The sequence below is a fragment of the Lingula anatina genome, chromosome 7 (genome assembly GCF_051362555.1).
Source record: "Lingula anatina isolate TDL-2025a chromosome 7, LinAna3.0, whole genome shotgun sequence".
In the NCBI taxonomy this organism is placed as follows: Eukaryota; Metazoa; Brachiopoda; class Lingulata; order Lingulida; family Lingulidae; genus Lingula; species Lingula anatina.
Window position 1 is genome coordinate 23,472,535 of NC_141773.1, and position 25,483 is coordinate 23,498,017.

The 25,483-nt window shown below is 37.1% G+C and overlaps 3 protein-coding genes across 4 annotated transcripts; 2 read left to right on the forward strand and 1 right to left on the reverse strand.

Annotated features, from left to right (window-relative positions):
* The first annotated feature begins 1,940 nt into the window (after positions 1-1,940).
* Positions 1,941-11,170, forward strand: LOC106162744 (tenascin-N-like). The gene is made up of 10 exons (XM_087018214.1): positions 1,941-2,211; positions 2,610-2,882; positions 3,837-4,106; positions 4,548-4,820; positions 7,101-7,367; positions 7,589-7,870; positions 8,906-8,943; positions 9,233-9,393; positions 9,849-10,051; positions 10,295-11,170. The coding sequence occupies exons 3-10, from the start codon at positions 3,854-3,856 to the stop codon at positions 10,426-10,428; spliced, it is 1,611 nt and encodes a 536-aa protein (XP_086874340.1). The 5' UTR covers positions 1,941-2,211; positions 2,610-2,882; positions 3,837-3,853; the 3' UTR covers positions 10,429-11,170.
* Positions 11,171-11,211: 41 nt separating this feature from the next.
* Positions 11,212-15,093, reverse strand: LOC106165403 (methyltransferase-like protein 27). Of its 2 annotated transcripts, none has more exons than XM_087018215.1 (6): positions 14,851-15,093; positions 13,428-13,548; positions 12,961-13,077; positions 12,430-12,565; positions 12,077-12,169; positions 11,212-11,748 (listed from the first exon to the last, which is right to left on the reverse strand). In XM_087018215.1, exons 2-6 carry the CDS (start codon positions 13,524-13,526, stop codon positions 11,564-11,566), a joined length of 630 nt encoding a protein of 209 aa, XP_086874341.1. In that variant the 5' UTR covers positions 13,527-13,548; positions 14,851-15,093; the 3' UTR covers positions 11,212-11,563. The 2 variants fall into 2 exon arrangements, with proteins under 2 accessions (XP_086874341.1, XP_086874342.1); XM_087018216.1 differs by lacking the exon at positions 14,851-15,093 and adding an exon at positions 14,386-14,466 and having other exon boundaries at positions 13,428-13,552.
* A 1,949-nt stretch (positions 15,094-17,042) lies between these two features.
* Positions 17,043-25,190, forward strand: LOC106162737 (uncharacterized). The gene is made up of 13 exons (XM_087018123.1): positions 17,043-17,684; positions 18,006-18,142; positions 18,555-18,748; positions 19,131-19,161; positions 19,412-19,538; positions 20,166-20,309; positions 20,650-20,785; positions 21,217-21,404; positions 21,893-22,038; positions 22,349-22,467; positions 22,857-22,980; positions 23,505-23,617; positions 24,190-25,190. The coding sequence occupies exons 1-13, from the start codon at positions 17,068-17,070 to the stop codon at positions 24,328-24,330; spliced, it is 2,217 nt and encodes a 738-aa protein (XP_086874249.1). The 5' UTR covers positions 17,043-17,067; the 3' UTR covers positions 24,331-25,190.
* The last annotated feature ends 293 nt before the right edge of the window (positions 25,191-25,483 follow it).

Genomic DNA, 25,483 nt, shown 5'->3' on the forward strand with positions numbered 1-25,483 from the left:
ACTTGAGTCATTAACTCCAGGGTCACAGTACTTGGTACAAGTAAAGGCTGTCTTCCATGGAACAAAGAATGAAGCTTTCAAGGGGAAATCGTTTATTACAGGTTATTGTCAAGCAAGTTTTGCACTATTTAGAAATGCTAGCAGGTAGCAAGATGTATCCATGTATTTGTATTTCAGTGCGTTTGTTTTATTTTGATAGTCAATGGGTTTATTGTTTTACAATTAATGTACTCCGTATATGATTAGACTGGGTGGCAAAGAAAGGACCTTGTTTATTTGTAGACTAAGGCAATGTACGGTACTACCAGTAAAATAATGTAGTTTCGTCAACCAACAACTGAACTCGAGTTGGCACAATCTGAGTTATGTTGTTTATTAAGAAACTATTATTAAAACGCTGATTGCGTAACTCGTCCTTGCCTTCATAACTTCACGTCTTGACTATGGAAACAGTCTACTGTATGGTCTTCCTAAGTACCAACTGAAAAACTTCAATCCGTTCAAAATGTGCTGCAGCACGACTGCTGACCAAATCCCTTCTCAGATCAAACATTTCACCCATCTTATTCAAACTACAGGTGCATTGGTTTCCAGGACAGAGAATTGTTTTTAAATAACTGCTGTTTGCCCTGGGTGGATGCCCTTCATATTTTAACTCTATGCTACATCCAAATAAAGCAAATCTCACCAGGTCCACCACATCCACCTCTACTCTTAGCTTTTACCAAGAATGAAAACAAAAAACATCAAAAACCTGCGGCCACAGGGCATTTTCAAATGCAGCTACCATTTTATGGAATGGACTACCCTCGTACATTCGGACTATGGATAGTGTTGAGGTTTCTAAAAAAATTGAAAACATTCTCATTTGCACAGTACTTTAATTATTTTTGATACTTGAAATTGTATATTTTGTCATATATCATAAAAATTATTTAAACTACTACTATTTTAACCAGCAATCATTTATTTTAACTGTTTTATTCACCTCAGCTTTTATATTTAGACAATTATAATTCTTTATTATTTTTTTATTTATTTATTTATATTTTTAATTTTTTTTTTTTTTTTTTTTTTTTTTTTTTTTTTTTTGTAAACAGCACTGAGATAGAAGTATAGTGCGGTTTTAGGAAATTATTATTATTATTATTATTATTATTATTATTATTATTATTGTGCAAATGTTCTTGCAGATCCTGTCCCGCCAGAAACATTTTATACTACGGCTGTGTCTACTTCAACAGCCAACTTAGAATGGAACAAGCCGAATGGCCAGTATGACCACATGGTTGTCACTTTCACTGACTTGACTTCTAAAAAAACATCTGAAAAACAAATAAAAGAACTCAAGCATCGTTGCACTAATCTTCACCCTGCCTCTTGGTACCGTTTGTCCGTTGTGACAGTAAAAGGATCAAGGACAAGTGCAATAAAGTATTACAATTTCTGCACAGGTATATACAAAATATACATTTGAAAATTAACCTTATTTCAGTGGCAATTCACTATCTGGTTATTTGTCAACATGTGCTGTATACATGCATATGTACATTTGAAAAATGCATGGAGATTGGCAACGGGAAGTTGTCAAGTCAATATATATTTCAACTATAAATGTTTGGTAGATTAAACAAGTCAAAATCAAGGTACTGAAAATTGATATTTTGAATTAAAAGAATTGAGCAGTTGTAAATGTTTGTTTTTTTTTCATTCACAACTATTGCATTATGTTAAATAATATATATTAAAGACTATAGCAAGGTGGAAGTAACTTTTAAGTAAAATCTATATAAAATCTATATGAAAGGTGACATGTTTGTCGCTATTGGTTGTTAAGATTTTATCCTTGTGATGCTATATTTTCGGGGAGGTGCATCTTAATTAATAGGTGGATATTGCTAATTTGGGATTACTTTGTAATTGTTCATTCATTTACAGCTCCTTTGCCCCCCAAGGACATTTCCATCAATCCTCAAGCGCATACTGCAAACATACAATGGGGGTATCCAAACAAACGTAGAGACGACGGCATCAGTTTCGAAATCAAGTATTGGGAAGTGGATAGTAACGGGCGTGAAAAAACGGTATTTTCTGAAACCTTGCAGACAACACTTGGGTCATTAACTCCAGGGTCACAGTACTTGGTACAAGTAAGGGCTGTCTTCCATGGAACAAAGAATGAAGCTTTCAAGGGGAAATCGTTTATTACAGGTTATTGTCAAGCAAGTTTTGCACTATTTAGAAATGCTAGCAGGTAGCAAGATGTATCCATGTATTTGTATTTCAGTGCGTTTGTTTTATTTTGATTTTACAATGGGTTTATTGTTTTACAATTAATGTACTCCGTATATGATTAGACTGGGTGGCAAAGAAAGGACCTTGTTTATTTGTAGACTAAGGCAGTGTACGGTACTACCAGTAAAATAATGTAGTTTCGTCAACTAACAACTGAACTCGAGTTGGCACAATCTGAGTTATGTTGTTTATTAAGAAACTATTATTAAAACGCTGATTGCGTAACTCGCGTGGATGTATTTTAACCAGGGTAAAGTGAGATGCCATTTTGGTTACTTATTATGAACACAGTAGGGCCTACTTTTTTTATCCAGAACCACCCAGTGTAACCGATGTACACGTGGAAGGATTCACCAACTACGCCGATGTGTCCTGGAGACCGCCTGTTCAGGGAACTGTTAAGGGTTATGATGTCGCATTTTGGCCGGCTGACAACCCATCAGCAAAGCGAAAGACCAAGGTCAAAGCTCCTGCAGACAGGGGATCAATTGAAGGCCTTAAAAGAGGGACCAAGTACATTGTGGTTGTGAAATCTGTTGTCGAAGGGCTCAAAAATCAGGGTGCAGATGAAAAAGCGTTCTACACAGGTGAGAGAGAGGGAGAGTTGGGTTCATATATTAATACCCCTTAACGTGTGTCGTGCTATATTTGCATGTCAAGTTCTGGTATGCGGGTTTATTTTGCCGAGCGCCCCTTCCTCCAACACACGTCAGGGGAAAGGTAACACGTGTTTAATGAAAACGAATCTGACGATATGGTCGGCATTTCGGCCGATTTCTAAAAACCAATATTACAAAAGTTATGTTTAAGGTGATGGCTCCATCCACTAAGACCTGGCAAATCAAATCAAAGTGAATATGTTACATACCACCAATCAGAATTTAAATACTGCTGCCCTTAGATTAGATTTTGCAGAGGCCATTTACACTACAATTTAAGGGCGGTGTAACGAAACTGAGGGTCCATGTGACGGAAAGTCCGACCTCCATTTAGTTATAATGGTTAGGGTTAGCCTGACCTACCTGTAAGTGGGTCAAAATCGAGGGCGAGGCTTGCCTCTACAAATGAATGGGGGTCGGACTCTCTAACCCGTTACACTGGTAATGTTAACAATCGACAGTTGCAGGTTTCTCATAAATTCTTTTCTAAACTTGGCAACCCATGATAACACATAAGTGCACACAGCTTGGTGACGCGTTATTCCAGTAACATATCCCGCCGGCAGTGGAAATTACCAAACGTTTGATTGAAAAAATAGAAACATACATATATTAAAAACATGCTGCGAATGTAATGAATTATGTCAATGTACAGGGGTAAACCAGCTTACTGTCAGGCGTAGGGCATGGTTGTATAAATTCCAGTCATTATATGTTATGAAATAATAGCACGTCGATCTTACATGTATGCATCAATTTAGTATTGTCGGTATTGATTAAATTTGACAGTAAAATATTGATCTCTCACCTTAGTAAGTTGTTGTATTCAACAAGATATTTAAACTCATAAAGCCAAGTCTAATATGCTCCTATCTATCCTAGTTCCCTCACAGCCGTCTATGGGTAACATTGATACTACACCTGTTTCAATCACTTTGAAATGGAGTGGAAAGAAAGATGAGCCAAATGTGACTGAAGCAATAGTTACATATTGTCAACTTGGATCGACACAGCAAACAAAACGTATATCCACCAGAGACCCCCAGCAGTTGGTTATTTCTCAGCTGAAGCCCAACACATGCATTGAAGGTTATGTTGAACTGGTGTGCGGTGATAAAACAAGCGACAGGACACATTGGTCTGCGACGACAGGTATGGCATTGTAGGGGATAATTTAATATTTCAGTTATGTTATAACGAAATACCCCCTTAGCAAATTATTTAGTTTGCTGCGAACTAAATAGTTTGCAAGTAACTCTCTGTAGGTGGCCGCAAGAAGAATTATAGTTGCTGCAATTATAGAGGAAGATCTAACGTTTGCAGGAAGATTGCAAAAAAGTCTTCAGGCCTAAAATTTTCTAATTCGAATTTGTTACTTCATTCATGTTTAGTACAGTTTTATTGCATAATACGTTTATTTTCCTTAAAATAGTTTATTTTCCTTAAAATAGTTTATCTGTACTTATTGTCTGGTTGGTGTTAAATAACATGTGCCATGATATACTGCAATTTCTTTTCTAATTCTGATTGTTCTCAAACTTAATCTAAATCTGTTTGGTAAATTATCAGTTTTGAAATAATTTTTTTTCTCAGAGCCTATAAAAACTGGAGAGATCCATGTTGATGGTATAACCGAATCTGCGGCACAATTGTCTTGGGCAAAAATCGATACTGTAGGAACCGTACAGTACTACGTTCACTATAAAGATAAGTCATCAACATCGTCGAAGTGGTTAAAAAAAGCCATAAATGTACCCAGCCTTTATCTAACAGACTTGACACCTGGGACAGAATACACAGTGATTGTATTAGTTGTGGTAGACGGTGATGATTCTGGAAAAGAAACCACTGTGGAATTCACTACACGTAAGTGTTTAGATCCCAGTAGTAAGTTGTTAAAAGTTATTTATTTCATTACTTTAGGCCAGTTGGCCAAAAGAACAGGGTTTTTTTTACATTTTGCAAGAACAATTATAATATGCTTAAAAAACATCTGTTTTTCTAAGCGTTCCCTAACTTATTTTGAGCAGTGTAAATCGGCCTTTTTACAATATTCAAATCGTGATTTTAAATTCGGAATTCGGACATACACCGGCTGTGCTTAGCTATTTTTACTAGTGATATGTAGTTCTTGTATGTTAATTCCGTTTTGGAAGTATTGCATTACTGAAGTTTTCTTGATGCTGCACCATTCTGCTCCAGTTCTGCCAAAAGTTATCTAGTTCAGTGCAATGACCTTTTCAAAATGTCCACATCCTTGTCTTTCCCATACCTAGCGAAATAAATGGCAGTAAAACTTGTGTTTTATTTCACAGTTTTTCTCCAATTTCTGTCTAGATTTTGCAACATGTTGTAACAGGCCTTTGGCAGTCTATCAATGCTCGTGTACAGTGATCTTATCCAAAATTTAACACACTTAACAAAACATACAACATTAATATTATTGGAAAATCACTGCATTCTCCTAGTATTGCTACCGCACTCACACTCTCAGGAAACATGTAATTTCGTTTGTGCAAACTCAAATTAATTGGGATCAGGTATCCCCAGATTACTGCCTCATGGTACAATCGGTTTAATCATTGTGTCAAACATTTGCAATGATGCAGAACGTGGTAAAAAACCACAACTGGTTACACAGCTTGTCGAACATTGCCAGTTCCCTTTGAGACTGTAGTACCAGTGTATATTTTGCTTTAGTCTTTGCTGTTTTGGTGTAAACACATTCCCTAGGTATTTACAGTATATTGAGTATCTACCTTAACGCCAACAAAGTACAGTTTATCATTGTGTCTTAGAGTTCAGCCATATCTAAGGACAATTAATTTTTATTTTTTATTTTTATCCGCTATCACCCTCAATTTCCATTGTTGGCCAAACTGGAACAAACGGTCTGCCAGCTTTTGTAGGTTGTATACTACATCCCAAATGTTTGATAGATCTGTAAAGAAAAAATCTGTTCCAGCATAAAATAGTGATGTAGCATTTTGAAATCCATTATTAATGAAGATCCCTTTAACCATAGTTTCTTCACATCAGGGGAAATTGTACATGTTTTATACTTGCAGAAAAGAAAGGGGCTAGTCGTGCAGCCCTGTTGAGTACAAACTTCACAATTAAATGTAGTTATCGGTATTCGGTATTTTTCATGAACGATTTCTAGTCATCAATCCCTTTCTCATTTTCACTTGCATTCCTATTGAACACGTTTTGGAAATCTCCTTATGGAAATTTATGTACATTCAATGAAATCTCCCATTTCCTTTTGATAAATATTTCTGATTCAAGGTCTGTAAAAAAAAAATCTGTTCCAGTGTAGAATACCTCTTCCTAAACCCTTTTTGAGGGTTTCGTCTTTATCTGCCCACCCCAGTAAGTCTATTGTTCAGTTCCTTTGTAAGTATAGTTCCAAAGGAACTAAGTAATTAAGGGAATATCAAGGTAATTGTCTGCCTCTCTTGGACTACCTTTCTTGCCTAAAGGGTATATTAATGCAACGCATCCATTTATGTAAATTCACAAATAGCGGTAGCTGTTCATATTCCTCAATCATATTGTCGGTTACCTCAGCCTCGTAGTTTTGATTTAAAACATTCAGCCTTTGTAATATCCCATTTTGATATTTTTCCCTCTACTACTGCATCCATCTGTTCTGAGAGCTCATCCACGTTTTACATTTTACCATACATAATAATGGGAAATTAGTTGAAACCCTTGGCGAAGAACCTGGTCATATAGTATAACTTATGTGGATAACTTTGAGCTTACCAAGATGTACAATAGCAGCATCGTTATTCGTTACACAGGTGTAGTCCGGCAAACACAGAACGTTTTATAACGTTACCATAACTTGGCCATGTCTTTTTTTTTTTTTTTTGGTAAAATTAACGTTATAATAACGTTATGTGTTTGCTGGGAGTTCCCCTCCTTACATCACCTATTATACCATTCAGAAAGTGCACACTACACACAGGAGTAAATTATCTAGCTGTGTATGTACAGATAAGATAGTGATGTTCCAGCACTGCATGTGTAGAATATAAATATAAAACGTATTCGATGCAGTTGCTTTTTCCTGTTTGCAGTGTTATGCGATATAATAGATCTGTCCTAATTTGGGGAACACATATCTTTCCACTGCTACAGGGCCAGTCAAACCCACAGGCGTGAAGCTTATGAATCAACCATCTGCAGAATCAGCCACCATACAGTGGGCGCGTCCTGCATGCCACGTAGATCACTATCGGCTTGAATACAAAACAGATAAAGGGAAGCCAGTGATTGGCAACATACCTGACACGGAATCGAGCCGTGCATTAACTGGTCTTATCCCTGGAACTAAGTATAATGTCTCACTATGCTGCATACGCCACAAAACAGAAAGTGAGAAATGCACGTTCACATTTACAACAGGTATGATGCAGTTTTAATATGCATATTTAATTCCAAAAAAGACATGCATCTTTTTTATTTAATTAATTATTTATTATTTGATTAATTCTGAAATTACAGTTGCTCATATAATATGTATACATGTGAGGCGGAAGGATGTACAGATGGACTATCAAGCATTTTGGCGAGATAGATTTTAATTGCACGTTTATGGTATTGCTTTTTTATTGGACCAATTAAAGCACCTGATGTGCCTGTCATCGAACCCCAGCCTGGAGGTACCTCCATATTGTTGTCTTGGAGCCAGTTTAAGGGAAATGCCGATAGTTTTGAGATCACTTGTCAAAATCAAGACAACGAAGAAGAAAAACAAAGTGTGAAACTTCATGGCGAAATGCGCAAACATACATTTAAAGATCTTTCTGAAAATTCAAAGTACGCCGGGGAAATTTGGGCAAACCTTGAATCCCAGAGAAGCAAACCATATGAATGGGAGAGTTTGACTACTTCTAAACCGGCTGCAGGTAAACTAAATAATATATTTTGATCTTATTTATTCAGCTCATTTGCTTCTGATATTTATCATATCTAGCAAATGAAGGTGATGTCCTGTTTTACTTTTGTTTCAACATTTTAATGGTTTACATACAATCAATGCAATATGAATTTACTGAAAGTTACAGTTATAACCACACAAATATTCCAATACCACAAAGAAGAACTTCGTCAAGTGTTAAAGAGGCTACAAGTGTTAGAGTATCCCTACCCTACCTACTACAGTTACCCCCTTTCTTTGCTTACGTAGAAATTACATAAAAAAGGAGAGCGTCTGCATTGTTTCTTTAGAGACTTTAAAATTGTATATAATGTATGTATGAATAGCCTGGGGAACTTAATCAGTGGCTGATTTAGAGGGGGTAGGGGGGGCATCGATTTCTTGTCCTCTCTTGAAATTAGAATTTTGACCAGCTGAATCATACATGTAGTTCTTAACTGTACCAAATGGCATCGTTCGCCCTCTACGATACCAATTTTTTCGGGGCCCTTCAGCGGGCCTATAACCCCACGCCAAGTGAGGGGGGCTTTGCATCCGCAGACCCCCGCCCTTTAAATAGTCCTGGATCCACCCCTGAAAATGGTACTGTTTTTTGCATTTCCGATTTTTTCACCGATGTCGTGATAATTGTCCCTGTTTTCCGTTTATTTTGTTTTGTTGTCCTTTCCACTGTAGATCTTACCTTCAATATTATTGCTTGACTGGACCCGTTACAACTACATAATACACCTCGCCTCTCGCATTTCATTTCATATGTTACTCCATTTATGCTTCTTGGACTCGCATATGTTACTCCATATAAGGTATGAGGACTCGCAAGAGCATATCCCTAAGACATTGAAGTACTGGAATGGCAGTAAATCCAATAGAATTAGCTGGCGTTTGAAAAATATATAATTATAACTGTACCTGCATACCACAACTGTTGCAATTATGAGCTTAGTGATGGATATTTTTGTTAGTGAATTTTTTCAGTGTTTTATATTATATTAAATCTCTTCAGGTTCGCAACCAATTGCGACAGTAGCAAGGTCAGAAGGGGTATGTGTATAATTTTCCCGCTCATAAACGTCAGTCTAGTCATGTTATCTTTTATTTTGACTAAACAACGTGTTACTTCAAAGTAGTCCGTCTTCTCTCCTACAGTACTGTCACTGTATTCACTACATAAACATGTCTGTTATTAACTATTTGCAATTTTTGGTTGTTATTTTTCAACGATTTAGTACTATTGTTGTTTGTGTGTGTTTAATATTTGAAGGAATTTTTATCATTCTTGTTGTGCAATTAATTACTTGGACGTTTACATGTATGTCATTTTCTTTTCAAGTACATATCATTCAGTCTTAAATTAGTCCAAAAAGAGAGCAAAGCCCCAGAAGGTGCAGTGAGTGGGGCAAGTGATTCAATGTGCCTGGTAGTTACAGCAATAAGCGCGAGGGACCTTCAAATCATTGGACAGACAAGTAAATCTAATAATTATTGCTCGGGGTAAGTACGTGAATGTTAAATTTTCATTTCGAATGCAGACCAGTGTATATAGAGCCGCCAAAAACAAACATACATATAATATGTATTCACAAGAACGCCCAATTTCCATCCATTTAAAGACAACCATACGGTTGTATTAAATATATATCAAAGTATTAGATATACATCAAAGTAAGTTGTAACTGTGTAATTTAATTGCGTAAAATTGTGGTACTGAGTGTGATGCAATTTAAGTCATCCGATTGGTTATTATATTGACGCATGCTTGTCGTTTAGTTAAGGGCTGTGGGCGGGGACACTGTCCAAATGGAACATTTAATAAAGCAATACAAGTGAGATCTAGAATGCACCATTCAGACACATTAGCTGAGAGTAGCAGCTATTCGACAGAATCCTTTTGACCAAAGAGTTCGAAATTCACTACACCTATATGCAAACACATCATTTCCTTTCAGATTCGTCTACCCAGAAGGAGACAAAAAAGCGCTGAAAACGAAAACGTCAACAGGATGCAACCCTACGTGGAAAGGAGCAATGCAGTTTCACGCTCCTTCAGTTGAAGCTTTGAGAAACAAATGCTTGCAACTAAATGTCATGGAAAAATATAGATTTGAGAAGGATGTTTCAGTTGGCGGAATAAGACTTAACATGGGAACAGGTCTATATAATTCAAATTAAATGCTCTTTGCAAGCCAAACCTAAGTACGGCAGTCGTTAAGTCTATTGTAGATATAAAAATGTCATTTATTATTAGGGTAACTTTTTATTATTTTTCTTTCATGTTTAGTATTATTTTCTGTCATGACGAACTTCAATTTCAAATTGAGTCCTTTAATGATATGAATATTAAATCCGCAGTACCTCATGTCTGCGTGTCTGAAACTTTACTCATATTTTGCAGGCAAGCACAACGGCTACTCTGTAGACTGGATGGACTCCACGGATCAGGAACAGGAAATATGGCAGTCACTATTAGATTCCACACCTGGGACTGAGATCCCTGCCGAATTACCTATAAGGTCTTTGGATAGTTAGACGATAAAACTTACCAATCTCTCCATAAGGACCATTGTTTTTTTTTTTGTTTGTTTTTTGTTTTTTTTGCATGAATTGGATAAACCTTAATTTGTGTACAATATGATTCCGCAGATGGACATATTTCTGTCAAAAACCTTTTTCCAATACACCAACAGTTTTATTGACACAGTTAAAGACACAATTCTTTTTATATTGCATTGGAATCAGAAGGACATGAACGATGAGGTCAATAGCTAATATATATATATATATATATATATATATATATATATATATATATCACAATCATATGCATGTTTTTGCCATAATGTAAACTACGGTGTAAATTATGGTTATTGCAAACTTGCCTTTGCATTAAATTTAACTGCAACATTTTGTCTCTTTTATGTCTTACGTTAGAACTTAGTAGACATTTAGTCATTTACAAAAAAAATCTTTACTTGCAATATAAATCTTAGATTTATGTTGTTAACTAGTTCACATAGATGTATACCCATTTAGATAGGGAAGAAAAGGCATCCTCAACGAATTTTCGCTGCGGATGTTACAATTACATGTAGAAATGGACACGCTTGTTAAATATGTGAAAAAAAAAAAGAACTAAAAGATTAGATGTAAATTCTATGATAATCTTGTTTTCCGAACTTAAGTAAATAAAATTTTATTGGAATATTTTGCGGGGGGAGGGAGTATAAGGCAGTTTGCAAATCTTCCAGTTAAGATGCTTGTTTTGAGTGAGAAATTATGCTTATCACGAATTGTTTTATAAGCCCGAGGGGCTTTTTTTTTTTTGCACAGCACGCTTTAATAAATAAATACATAAATAAATAAATGAATAAATGAATGTTATGCCAGGTCATTTTAGGTAAAATTGCTAACATAAAATGCTTTCTTATTACTGCAATTAATCATTTACAGAAGCTTAATGTTTTTTTTTTTTTTTTTTTGTTTTTTTTTTTACATGTTCAATGATCAGACTTGATGAAGAATAGTATGTACCGGCAAATATATATATACTCGTCTTAGTCAATGTCTCCGTCAAACTGTTATATGTCTCTTCTTAGCCTATTGAGATATACCAGTGACAATCACATTATTCTATTTTAAAGTGGCCACGTGATATCAGGACTCCTCAAACCACCTGAAATATATCAATACTCCCAGCATGGCCATCCAGGTAATTTTCGACTCTCTTAGTCTCCATCTTTCGCCAAAGCTTGTTTTTCTCGTGTATCCCCATCCACTCTGCCAGAGATTTCCCGGCATGCCCGCAACCCTGCACGTGAACGTCTCTTGTTGTTATGACCACAAATCCACCTAGAAATTTGACAGTAACCATTTTATTTTTTTAGAGTAAATTACAGTTATAATGTAAAAATGTTAACTTAAAATATGTGGTCCAAACGAATGCAGTAGTTGTATGATGTGTTTGCACTTAATGCAAACTACACTGTATTTTAGCGGGAATTAATTCAGGGATAGACAGAATTGCCAGCTCGAAAATGTGTTCATGTTATAAATCTTCAGCCTTAAGGCGTATACCTACACTCTTAAACAGCAATCCATCTTTTCCAAAGAAAAAAAGGAGTGCATTTTCCCATATATATTTGAAATCTAAAAGCATTTTCATCTCCATGGTACCCACCTGGTTTGGTAATTCTAATGAGCTCCGGGAGACAACTGGCGTTAGCATGGCCAGGAACAATGGTACCAACTACCAACACACAGGAGTACGTGTCTTATCATGAAATGAAAACAGATTGAACAAATCTTAAATTACTTTTAATTCATAAACAAATGCTGATCTAACTGAGACATACCCTGTATCCTTTGGTGTGCAGATTGAGATTTCCGCTTTCTTTCCTTTAACTATATGTTAAAGAATGGGTTTTTATTGTATTAGACACACAAACTTCCTGCACTTTAACATCAGAAGTCATGGTGATAACAAAAATAACAGGGATATGAAGATAAAAACGCGATTTTTGATATACCTACCATTTGATATATCTAATCTATTTGTGCCAAGCAAATCACAAATAGTCCTCTTGTAAACACCTTTCTGATTGGCTATATTAAGCATTTCCTGACTTCCATCAAGAGCATCGAGGTTAGTGAAGCCGAGATCGTGAAGCTGCAACGGGACAGAAGCATTACGTACGTCACAAAGAAATGGGACAATGGGACTTCGTGTGACGATATATTTTGACGCCACAACTGGTAATAAGATGAGACCATAAATTTATAGGTTTTTGTCCAGCAACAAGGATAACAAGGGTAATGCGCGGTATGATAAACCAACAATAAAGTTATAAATCAAAGAAAAAGTGTTCATTGTAAACCCTTGATAGCATTACATTTGCCCAGTGCAGTTACGTCTTTCTTTTATGGTGAAATACACTTCGATTTAAATGCTTCGTGTATTCAAAATAGGCCAGTTCCAGTTGTGAGGTGTGAAAAGCGATATCTTTGCCCACTTCCCTTTCCTGTAATTCCCCTAAGCATGGTAGTAACCATAGCAACACTGACCTCCTTCCCCACCAATCCTGTCCCAGCCCCTGCATCCAGTATCAGAGCATCCTTCTTGTTGCCTAGCAACTCATTAACTGCTCGCGCCACGTGGTTTGGTGCACTATAGGAAAGTGTCTGAAAATGGTAATAAATCAATATTTCAATAAAAAAAATGAAACTTAAGGTGCATATTCTAGATTTGCTATTTTATTATCATCATGACATCACTTGCTGTTTGAGTAGGTAATCATAAGGCATGCCTCCAATTTGTAAGCTGTAAAGAAGCTGGAGAATCCGTTCGTGTAGCAAACGGAAATTGTATAACTACTTGCATTTTCCATTCAGTACATTTGTCAACAATTTGTAGCTTATCAGAAATACAAAAATTAACGGGAAATTGCAGATTATATTCCCTTTTGTAAACCAGGTTTATGAAAATGGTAGTGAGTTGGAGGACAAGTATTACATACGGGTAGGATACATACATCAAATATTTCATCATAAACGTGCGCACAGGTCTTGTAATCCTTCACCGTGTCTAGCTTCTTTATGACAGCCCAAGATTCGTCCTTGTTGATCGACATTGTAACAGCAAGTTATTGTTGTCTACCTGAAATGAAATATGATATTATGAGATACATTTACTGAACATGCTATGACAAAAACATTAAATGCCGTTTGATATTGTCATGTTTACTTTAAACTCTTTGTTAAGAAACATGAAAAATTTGATAGTGGAAAATGTTTCATTTTAGTGTGTACTGGGTCGAAAAGTGTTTCTCCTTCTTTCTTAATGTAATTCAGCATCCTCCACCAAATTATGGTAATTTTTACGAAGTGATGGTACCGGTAACGTTTTCGACAACTTTCCATTCTTATCTTTTCATCAGTTTAATCACACACCCCTATTTGGTCATGGTGTGATGGTTTGTGCTGTTACATAATTCATTATTTATTTTTCCATAACTTACCAAACTAAGCTATCCATCAAAGTATATTGTAATCGTCTAATAATTAATGCAATAATTACAGATTTGCCATTACCTCCATATAACTACCATGATAACTACCATTAGCAGAGCAGTATGGTACAAATTGTTGTAATTGTCTAATTAGACAATGGTGTAGATATTATCGACCAAAGTTCACAACTTCCATTAATACAGATTTTCCATTACCTCCTCATAAAATAATCATAAGTAATCTTTGTTGTTGCTTTTCCAGTACTTTCCATTAGTCGCACAGTTTGAATCTTTTACTTGCAGTTGGTCTCATTGACATGTACAGTACATGTACGTTTCATCAGGCATGAAATGTGAATTTTATTTCAGTAATGGTACAAAATTATATTAATATTTTTAACTTCATTACGGCACTTCTTTTATCGAATGATGCTTACAGTAAAAGTTTCTTTCTTAGTTCTTAAATATGTTCCTGTCTCACCTTTCTCTCCAGTGATTGAGTTGTTTTCTATTTTCATTGCGTCATCGTTACTGCCCCAATCATTCGTGGCATTACATGGACAAGGACTGCGTTATATTCATGGGCGTCATCAGAAAATTTTCCAGGGGGGGGGGGTCAAAGTCATTGAGGGGGGAGATAATGATCGGCTGGGTACCCGCAATTAACGTGCCCGCCAAAATTCCAGGGGGGGGGTCAAGTGATTCCATTGACCCCCCCACCCGCGGACGCCCATGATTCTATTCCAGATTCCCCATCTTTATTACTGTCAGCTGTTAATATGACTGTTTTGTTTATTGCCAACATTGCTCATAACACTGTTAAGAATAGATATTATTGATGTTTTAACAAATACTATTTACTGTGTAAAGGTTAAACCCGACCGATGAAAAAAGAAAATGAAAGCGCCCTTTCCATTCGGCGAAGAAAAGTTCAAATTGAAATGACCTACCTTTTCCGTCTGTGAGTGACAAGCAAATGCCGCATTTCTACGAGACAGCGCAGATACGTACAGGTGTGATCTTAACCTGTCACAACGCATTTAAATAATTTAATGTTCAGACAAAATGACAGATTGGCAGTTGGACGTGAAGCCGTGACACGCACAGATGTGAAATAGAGCATGGCGGGAACTTATATAAATTGCTGGAACCATGATTGATGTCGAATAAAGGACTCGTCGCGCGCGAGCTAGGCTTTTGTGAGATACACAAATAAAAATATTCTGAAGGTCTCAGGAGATGATGAGTTTGACTTCTTCTTGCCCCCACGATCCCTGACCTCCCCCCCCCCCCCCTCTAAATCCGCCACTGCAGATCATCAATGTGTGGACCCTCCAGCCCCAAGGTCCCATTAGCATAGATAATGGCAGTGCCCCCACGTCGGCTTCTAAAAAATCCCACTAATAGTCCACTCTTGGAATAAGAATTCCAAACTAGCTGATTTATAGGCCTTAACCGTTCCAAATGCCACTGCTTGCTCTCCAAGGTCCCATTCAGAATAGGGAACTTAGTAGTCCGAGGGTCAAATATGGCCGCCCCATTTGAACAGGCCTACTTCCCCAAGGGATATCTATTCAGTGTCTATTATCGGATTAGATGGCAAGCTTTGTAGTGATATAGCCATATTTGACCCTGGGAGTAGTAACTCCCCTATTCTGAATGGGGTCCAAAGCATGTCATTCCTGAAAAATCGGACCCCTCCCCCCCTTCAAAGAATCCTGTATCCGCCCCTGATCTGGAAGCTTAATCTTTTTATTATTATTATTATTATTTAAGCCCCTTTACACTGGTCGGCGTCCTTTCTGCGTTCCGAAGTAAGGTCCGTTTGACAGAAAAAAAATCATTATACTTGAGCATTCATTTTGCTTGTGCCTCCTTTCAACGACCACGGCGTTGCCAGCTTCATGGTCACACAAAGGATGAAGAAAGGACGACGTCCAGTGTAAAGGGGGTCACCGTACACAACTGAGCTGAGGTAAGTGAGAATTTAGCATTCATCTTGAGTAGGCCCTTTCTGCAACACCACGTAGTTGGGCGCTGTCAAAATCAGCCACAAGGACCCCACCCCACTTCAAGATTCCAATTGTGATATGGGCCTATTAGAGACCATTCCCAGAGACTATCGTAGGCCTACAAACTTTCGAACGAACTATCTCTGAGGGGATTCCAGCTTAATTGCAATTAACCTGGGCGGCTTAGATGTCTGTCACGCCTGCTGAGGCTGATAGGGGGTAATTAAATATCGTTTAGCAGCTTTAGTGGGCGTCCCAGACGTCTAAGCCGCTTGGGCTGAAGCTTGGGTTGGAAACCCAGTCTTAGGGTGCATTCCCAGAGATTTAGATCGATCCAGAGATTAAGATTTAGATCGACCTAACTCCCTGGGGGTTCACGCTAAATTGCAGTCAGCCGAGCGCGCACCATAGTTAATTAGCCCCTTACAGTTTTTTTTTTTTTTTTTTTTTTTTTTTTTTTTTTTTTTTTTTTTTTTTTAGGCGGGACAGACGCTTAAGCTGGTTAAACTGACAGTAATTTAGTAATACTCCTCACAGGGATAGATCGATCTAAAATCTATGGGAATGGGGTCTTATACTATTGTTGAATATCCAACCAACACAAAAACAATTGATCTGAGGAGGTTCTGCCAATTTTTTATTTATTTTTTATTTTTTTATTATATATATATATATACAACAGGGATCTCTTTTAGGACCTGACAATGTGAAAAAGCACGGGCTATCATAGGACAAAAATATAGCAGTATGGAACCCGGGGCCTCACACATGCGAAGCGTGCACTCTACCTCCGAGCTACATTCCCGACATCTATATTAATTAAATTTGGAGTGCAAAATTCAGGGATTCAAAATAACAATAGGCCTACTAATTAAGTAGACCTAGGCTACATATGTAGGCCAACTAATAAGTTAAAAATTCAGTATTTTCAGGTTAAAGATCCGATAGACCTATTAAGCTAGCTTCTAAGATCCCATTCCAGACAAATATTGGTCTTAGAATTTATATATCTTTGAGGGCGAATTTCGAAGCTTTGCATGAATTTCTATCAACTGTTCACCAAGCCATTCTCTGACGCACGGCGAAGTGCCTGCCATTGCGTTTGTTGAGCTCTCTTTGAGTGCGTTCCATTGATCATGTGACTGTTCAAAATGGCGACGGCCAGAGAGCTGTTGTGTTTGGCCTTTTTTGTAAACATTCTAATAATCGGGGTGGACGGTCAACTAGAAGAAGGCACTCACGATTTTCTAGCATTTCCAGCGATTACAGATTACCAGAAAGGGTTTGATTTTGTCAATGATGTCGAATATGCATGGTCACAGAATGAAATCAGTTCGAGAACCGCTTTTCATAATTTCTTAAAGAAGAAATATGGCCACATTTCCGCGCAAGCTCGCCGAAGATTAATAGGAGACGCCAACATTCAAGAACGTGTTAGAAAACACAACTTTCAACACAGTGTGAGCCTGACACACGGCCCAGGAAACGCAGCAGAACCTTTTAAACTGAGTACAGTGAACGGTTGGATGAAAGACGAGGTCCTCGTGTACCCTTCTCCGCTCTTCCACAACTCGTCAATCCTTTTCCATGCCTTTAATCCACATTCGGGCTTTCTGGACGCTTTGTGGAATAGCAACGACTCCTTGGCGTCCGCCATGTCCATGCTGAATTCCACCCCTGTTAATGTCCACTATGTGTTCCTGGCACAGGAAGGGGACGCTTTAAGCATGGCGGGACTGTTGATTAAAGCTGCTCATGCTGTAAAAAGGTCAGTCTGGGTAAAATACTTAAAACCAAAGATTGCTGGTTTTATCCCATTTTCATCATTTGTTTAAGAGAAGTACATGCACCATGGTATTTACAAAATGTGATGATTAGATTAAATAGTCTGATATTTAGAGTTACGAGTTACACGGCAGTACAGCTAGTGTACTGCATGGTAGCCAGGATATTATTAGCAAAATATTTATGCCAGAGGTACAGGGATTGCTTAAGAAGATTAAAATTAGTAAGATGGACAAAATTAATTGTGAATGGTCCCATATACTCCTTTTGTTGAATATATACTTATGTTATGCATTATCTCCAGACCAGAGCTGTTATCCAACCTTCATTTTGCCTTGCACCCAGTGTACAAGCTAGGCAACTGGATCCCTGGGTTACTGAAAGAATGGCAGTGTCAGGACCACGGATGTGGACTGGATCAACTGGTACTGGATGACAAAGGTAACATTTGGCTGGAATTGTGTGTACACAGTGGCAGATTTAGGGGGGGGGGTCAGGGGGGTTCTGACCCCCACTTTTGATTTCTGAAAAAAATCACACCAATGGTCCCCTCTTGAAATTAGAATTTTGACTAGCTGAATCATAGTTCGAAAAAGATTAAAATTTTGGTGGGAGCCCTTCACTTGGTCCCGAACCCCACGCCAACCTTAATTAGTTTCTTTTTCTTCTTTGACATATTTATCAGAGGTGATGGAAATCCTTATTCACTGCAATAAGTATGTTGTTGAACAGCAGTATGTGATTTGATGGAAATCATGAAATTTGTGCAAATTTCATTATGTGAAAAGATTCAAACTGTGCAGCACGTTGATAAAGATTAAACTTTGATATAATTCGTTCATCATCTCTTTAGTTAGCGTCCCTGAGGTTCTGATGCGTCTGGATGCTCACTATGACTGGCTACCATCCCCAGTGTCAGTGTTTGGTAACAAGAGCATGCCAGTGAGATCCATGCTTGGCCTTGGTAATGGCTGCAGGAAGGAGCCATCAGTGAAAGGAATGCTGGCCTATGTCCTAGATGGGAGTGATTGTTCTTATTTTGATAAGGTGTGTTTGTGGTGAACACCAAGCCACAGGCTGAAATGTTTAGCAATTTTAAAGATAAACTCCTTTTTGAAAATTAATTTATAATTATTATTATTATTATTATTATTATTAAATTCTAAATGTTAATGTTGGGTTAGCTTGTTTGGCAGGTTGTCATTATTAAATATATATATGTATATATATATATTATTTTTTTATATCATATTATATTATATTTATTTTATATTATATCCACGCCATTTTTTTTTGTTATTGATTATCATGCAAGATTGTCCTATAAGGACCATAAAGTTGACATCTAGTATCTTATTTGACATAAATGAAAAACACAATTTAATAATACAAAACATATATATATATACTATGTCCTGTATGTCTCTAGATCAGCAGTATGGAGGCGTCAGGTGCAGCAGGTGTGATAGTGCAGACACAACCTAACAACTCTGTGTTTGATAATGTAAAACATATATATATAACATGTATATAACATCCTGTGTATATCTCCAGATCAGCAGCATGGAGGCGTCAGGTGCAGCAGGTGTGATAGTGCAGACACAACCTAACAACTCTGTGTTTGATAATGTAAAACATATATATATAACATGTATATAACATCCTGTGTATATCTCCAGATCAGCAGTATGGAGGCATCAGGTGCAGTAGGTGTGATAGTTCAGGCACAACCTAACAACTCTGTGTTTGACATGAAGTGTGTAGGGAAGCAGTGTGATGTACAAATCAGTATACCTGCCACTGTGGTCAGAACTGACAATACCAGACTGATGAACAGGTGATAATAAATGAAAATATTATTATCCAACACAAGCCGAAAAACTTTCATACTGTTAGCTTACGGCCAACCGGGATGTAGGCCTTCATCAGACTGATGTGAGTAGATGTTGACACTAAGCTAATGGTATGAAAGTTTTTTTCGGCTTGTGTTTGATAATTTTCATTTATGGTCCAACTACCAAGCTAATGAACATTTTTGCTCACTGATAAACAGGTGAAGCCATACCTAGAGTTTGTGAAATTATAATGCAGCATTTTTACCTTTTCACAGAGTAGTAGGTGGTTTAATAAAAGAGACCATTGGAAGAGAAGCTTTAATTTGCTTCTCTACTACAGCACTTTAGATATATTTCTGGTTGTTATCTCCAATTGGGTATTGTGACTACTACCGTTGTATATAGTAGGATAAATGATTACAATTGAGGATGTATCAATTTAATAACATATATAGATTAATAAGTACATGTACGATGTAAAGCATTTAGGAAGGAATAGCATTTGGTCCTAGGATATTTATTACCAGCAAAACAATGAAAATATGTACAGGACTGGTATGTTATTTTAAATTATTTTAATTGAAGTTAACAACTGGACATATTGTAAGATATTGTCTTAATATTTCCAGGTTGAAATTGGGGACTGTCATGGCATCCTTCCAGAACACACCAAGTGATAACTTCTATGTGGGAATTGACACCAGGGGGCTCCTGGCAGAGACAGGCTGGTTCCTCTACCCGTCCCTGCAGTTTCTGGCTTGGCAGGCACAGTGGTATCTCTCTCTCTCCCCTCCTCCCTCTCTCTCTCTCTCTCTCTCTCTCTCTCTCTCTCTCTCTCATTTTTCAACAGTAGTCAAAAAGTGTAGTTGGCAAAGCATTTCATAGGAGCTGTATATTGCTGTTGTACATGTACTGTATATGCAGATTCTGATAAAACAATGAAGCAAGTTGATACAAAAATTTGATGAAATGCCTGTAGCAACATTAATTTGTTTTATCAGTTTTATGTAACACAGTTCTTACTGCCACAGGTTTATGTAAAGTGACACTGTTGTCAATATTTTTATGGATTTGAATACAGCTGACAATGTAGCACTTGTACTGTTGTTACAGGTTCTCATACAGACAGTCTCTAGATGAAAAACTCTCTCGTCCATGTACTGTAATTCCTGTATTCAACTACACCCGTATGCAGGGGGCCAAGGGAGCCGTAGCAACTGTCAAGTTACCCAACATCAGTGGTCAGTTATGACGTACATGTGTGGTGCCTAATGTAAAATTATTAATTAAGTGTGAAATGTGTTGTATCAGTTTTGGATAATCCTTGGCAGTTTTATGCAGTGTAATGTATTTTTTTTACCCTGTAGTAAATTTATTTGACTGTTGACGTTTTGCTCAAAGCATAATTCATATTAACCATAGATATTATACAATTAAATCTCTACCAAAATTTGAAACATGCTGCCCCCAAAAAAGTTCAACAGGGTCATTCAAATTTACATTTTTTTCAGCAATCGTATTTATCATATATTGACTGATATATTGGGTCTAAAAAAAGAATAAAGATGTGTGTACATATTATGTAAACTACAGGCTGATGACCTTTATAAATGTATACAGTATAGATATTTATCTCTTAATTATATCTCTTTCACCAGTAGCTTATTTTACTCTATTTAACGTCTGTGTATCACAGAGCTGCGCCAGTATAGCAGGATAGAACTGGACATGTCTCTGTCATGTCCGGGGACACGGGACGTGGACTGCGCTCACTGGGACCACACCGTCCAGTTATATGTCTGCTGTAATACCACAGATCAACAGCTGTGTAATGCTGAGCTGGGACGTTGGATTAGCCCTTTCAGGAGGTATGGCTAGAGAGACAGGCTTGTGGTGTCATGATTTCTTCATGTAGGAGATTCCTCAGTGAGAAAAATATAATATAGACAGACAGACAGACCGAGAGAGAGAGAGAGAGAGAGAGAGAGAGAGAAAGAGAGAGAGGGGGGGAGAGGAGAGCTTGGCCTGGGTGATATGGATATGTAGAAGAAACAAATTATTTTTTTACAAAAGCAGAGAGACATAAGTATGACAAAGATTCATTGCCAGACAAAGTAAATTGCAAAATTGTCATGATAATTGGTTCATTAATTTTTGTAAGTTAACATATTGCTATTAATGTAGAATAATTAACTGCACATTAAATTAACTGGAAGTTCTTCATTTTAATGCTTAACTTTCAAGACAGTGCTACAATATACCTTCAGAGATTTCATTCCATCACAGAGTTTCAATCCCTTGTTTGATTCCATCTCCCTTATTTGCTTTCACTATTTTATTAATATCTATACCTCAGACGTATTGGTCGCTGGCTGACAGATGTGTCCAGTCTCCGCCCCCTGCTTGAGTCCAGCAATGGTCAGTGTACCTTAACCATGAAGACTGCCCCCTGGGCCCTGCCATGGATGCCTTCATTGAACCTCAGACTGTGTAGAAATAAAGGTAAGTCCTCAGAGACCTGTCATATTAGATGTCCATATAACTTGAAAATATGAGAGGGAATCTATATAAGTTTATAATGGGATATAGGGCAGTGCGATGTTCTAAGTACTGGTGCCATATGCATGTACTGTTATGATATACAAGCACCAGTAAGTCTATCCTTCATTTTAAATCATCATTTAAATATGCCAACATAACAGCATTTTTTAAAATGATTTATTTTCTGGGCAATGTTATGGGGAAAATGACAGTACGAGTAAAGTTGTTTCCAAAATCTTTTGGAATGTTTGATCATCCATTTTCATTACAGATGAGATTCCAGCTCCATCTACAGTTCAGCCATTATGGTCGCCAGGGGCAACCTTTGATAAAAACTACAATAAGCACTTTCAGTCTATTTCATTTAATGTTCAGAATAATGTGAAGAAGGTGGGTTGAGTATCATATTTAAAAGAACAGTAATTCTTCACTCCTGATTAGTAATGTTAAATAATGTTATCTAATGTTAATGTTATTATGGTAGCTGAGATTATTTTTCATAATTTTGATAGCTGTGCCTTCCTTTAAGTATTATCATGAAATCTTTAAAACATTTGAGAAACCATATTAGATTGTTTAAAATATATATATATATATATATTTTTTTTTGGGGGGGGGGGGTTGAAAACACAAAAAGAATAGATGTATTTTAATGTTTTTGAATATACTAGTATAGTGTTTTACAGTAAAAAAAAAAAACTAGATAGGAACATACTGGGGGTATCTAAGTTCTTGGTTATATGCATCTTTTCAGCATTGGTACTTTTTCTCTCCTATAGGTGGAGCTGGTGTCAGTGATCACAGGGCACGGGAGTGATGAGAATGGTTGTGGAGAGTTTTGTCCGACATCGCACCACTTTGTTGTCAACGGGAAAACTTACATCAGAACATTTGACACTGCGGGTAACTGTAGATTTCAGACTAAAATAGGTGTTTTAATCATGTTTAGTATAGCTCCATATCTTACTTACATAGTATATTCACTTATGAACTACATTTTCTAACCTAACTTTAGAACAAACAGATATATATATACTTGTAGGATTACATGTAGTATACAAAAAATATAATTGGCTTATGCCAGTACATTTCTATGAATTGTATACTATCTTCATGTTATGATAAGCTGGGGACATTCATTTGGATTCCCCTGCTTTTATTTTATACACATACTTGGTTCAGTCTTTTAAAAATGCTTGACAACTTGTTTGCCTGATATTTACCAAGTACATGTAAAATACACTGAGTACTGTACTTTCTTCATTTGTCAGGTCAGTGTGTGTGTGTGTATATGTGTGTGTGTCACAGTGTGTGCACGTGCGCACGCATGTGTGTGTGTGAGTGTGTGTGTGAGTGTGTGTAAAACCTGTAACAGTAGCACAGTCATACTAACCTGTATGGTACACCTCAGGTCACTATATTTGCAGGGACCCCCTTGGGGTGTGCAGACAGAGTCCCCCAGGGGGTCACCCCCAATGAACATGGCACCTGGCTGTATGGCAGAGATGGCTGGTGTGACGGACAGCAAGTGGATCCTTGGGTAGTTTCTCTCTCTCTCTCTCTCTCTCTCTCTCTCTCTCTCTCTCTCTCTCTGATTCTAATATGAAATACCTTTAAGCTAGGACAGAAGATAGATTTTGGGTCCTAGCTTTATATGACTTTATATCCTACACTGGTCAAATGTTTGTAGCTACATGTACATGTACTTTCATAACAGTCTTGTAAGGCCTAATGGTTCCCTTCAAGTTCACATGCAGTGTTTCATTATTTTGTTAAGAACGAGTTGAACCATAATGCAGACTTCCTACTATATATAAGCCCTGCCCTATCAATACTCTGTTACTATTACCAGAAGAGTTTATAGTGGTGAGATGGCAGTGTGTTAGTGGTTGTAGATATAATACTACACAAGTCTTGTCCTATCAATACTCTGTTACTATTACCAGAAGACTTTATAGTGGTGAGATGGCAGTGTGTTAGTGGTTGCATACTAGTGGTAGAGAGGTCAATATTTAAGACCTCAGTGAGGTTACTCCACTATTATGGGGAGCAGACTAAGTCACTTGCCTTCAATTCTTAGACCCTGTCTGGCATTCTGATACTTTCCTTCAGGTCATAGATGTAACCAGTGCAGTGAAGGTGGGACAAGTGAACACAGTCTCTTACTATGGCTGGTATAAAGGAAGAGACCCCAACCCACAACACAACCCTGGGGTAATGATATTCTACTCATATCTGGTGACATATACTTAGTGACAGGTGCTTTGGATGGTGGCATATATAACTGTTCTATTATACAATCTAGGGTTATGATTATGAAATACCTCGACTACTAATACATTGATCAAGAAAATTGTCTTTTATTGTGTGTTTATCATACAGGTTACTTTTTACAAACAAATTTGCACTCTAACAGACATTAATCAATATTATCTTATTTTCTTTAAGTTTTATGCATTGTAGTCAGAGTATAAAATCTATGGAATTTCCTGCATAACAACAATTATTATATCAAATTGTAATCACTAAGAAATATTTCAAAGCATTCCAACATCTAAGTGATTAATAGTGGACCAGTCTCTTTATTTTATGACAACAAATTGCTGCTCTAGTGTGAAATAAAAAAATGACCATTGTGGGTGAAGGTCATCATTACCACTACGAGGTCAAGGTCAAGTATAATAGTTCTGACCTTGACCTCCATAAAATGACCTTAACTGTAACGTTTCCACTGATTCTGTCGTCTGTGATAAGGCATCAACAGCTGTAAATAATATATTGTTATATACATGTACATCTTTATGAATAAGAGATTGATTGTATTTATATCTAACAGCTGTTTTTATGGTATTGTTATAATTGCGATGTGTACTATCGCGTATATTTGTATGAATATGAAAATGTACATTCTGAAAATATATTACATTTTGTACAGAACGTCTTTCCCGGTAGAGTTGAATATGTTCACACCACAGTTCACTGGCGGCTGATGTCCAATAACGAGGAGAATACTGTTTCTTATTTAGTTCTCTCTTTAACCAGGGCAATCTGCTTTCTGATACTAACTTTGAACAATCACAATGAAAAATATCAAATAAAATTATCACCTCAGACTTTTCTATGCTCCCTGGTAGGTCCTGGAGTTTACTCCTATCCACACTTACACACCTCGCAGTGTTGATTCAGATTGCTTCTGTTAATAACTGACTTTATTCCCCGCAATTCGCTTAATTTTTGTCCATAAATATTTGCCTTAGGGGACCGGAGAATGTTTTCACAAATGAACGTGGTAATATACTTTGCCGTGGGGATTTATGAAATGTTTTTTCACAGAATTCAAAAATATTGCATGGAGCTGGGCCTTGTTAAGAAGGGACGATGTGTTACTTTACCGGCTCACCACAAC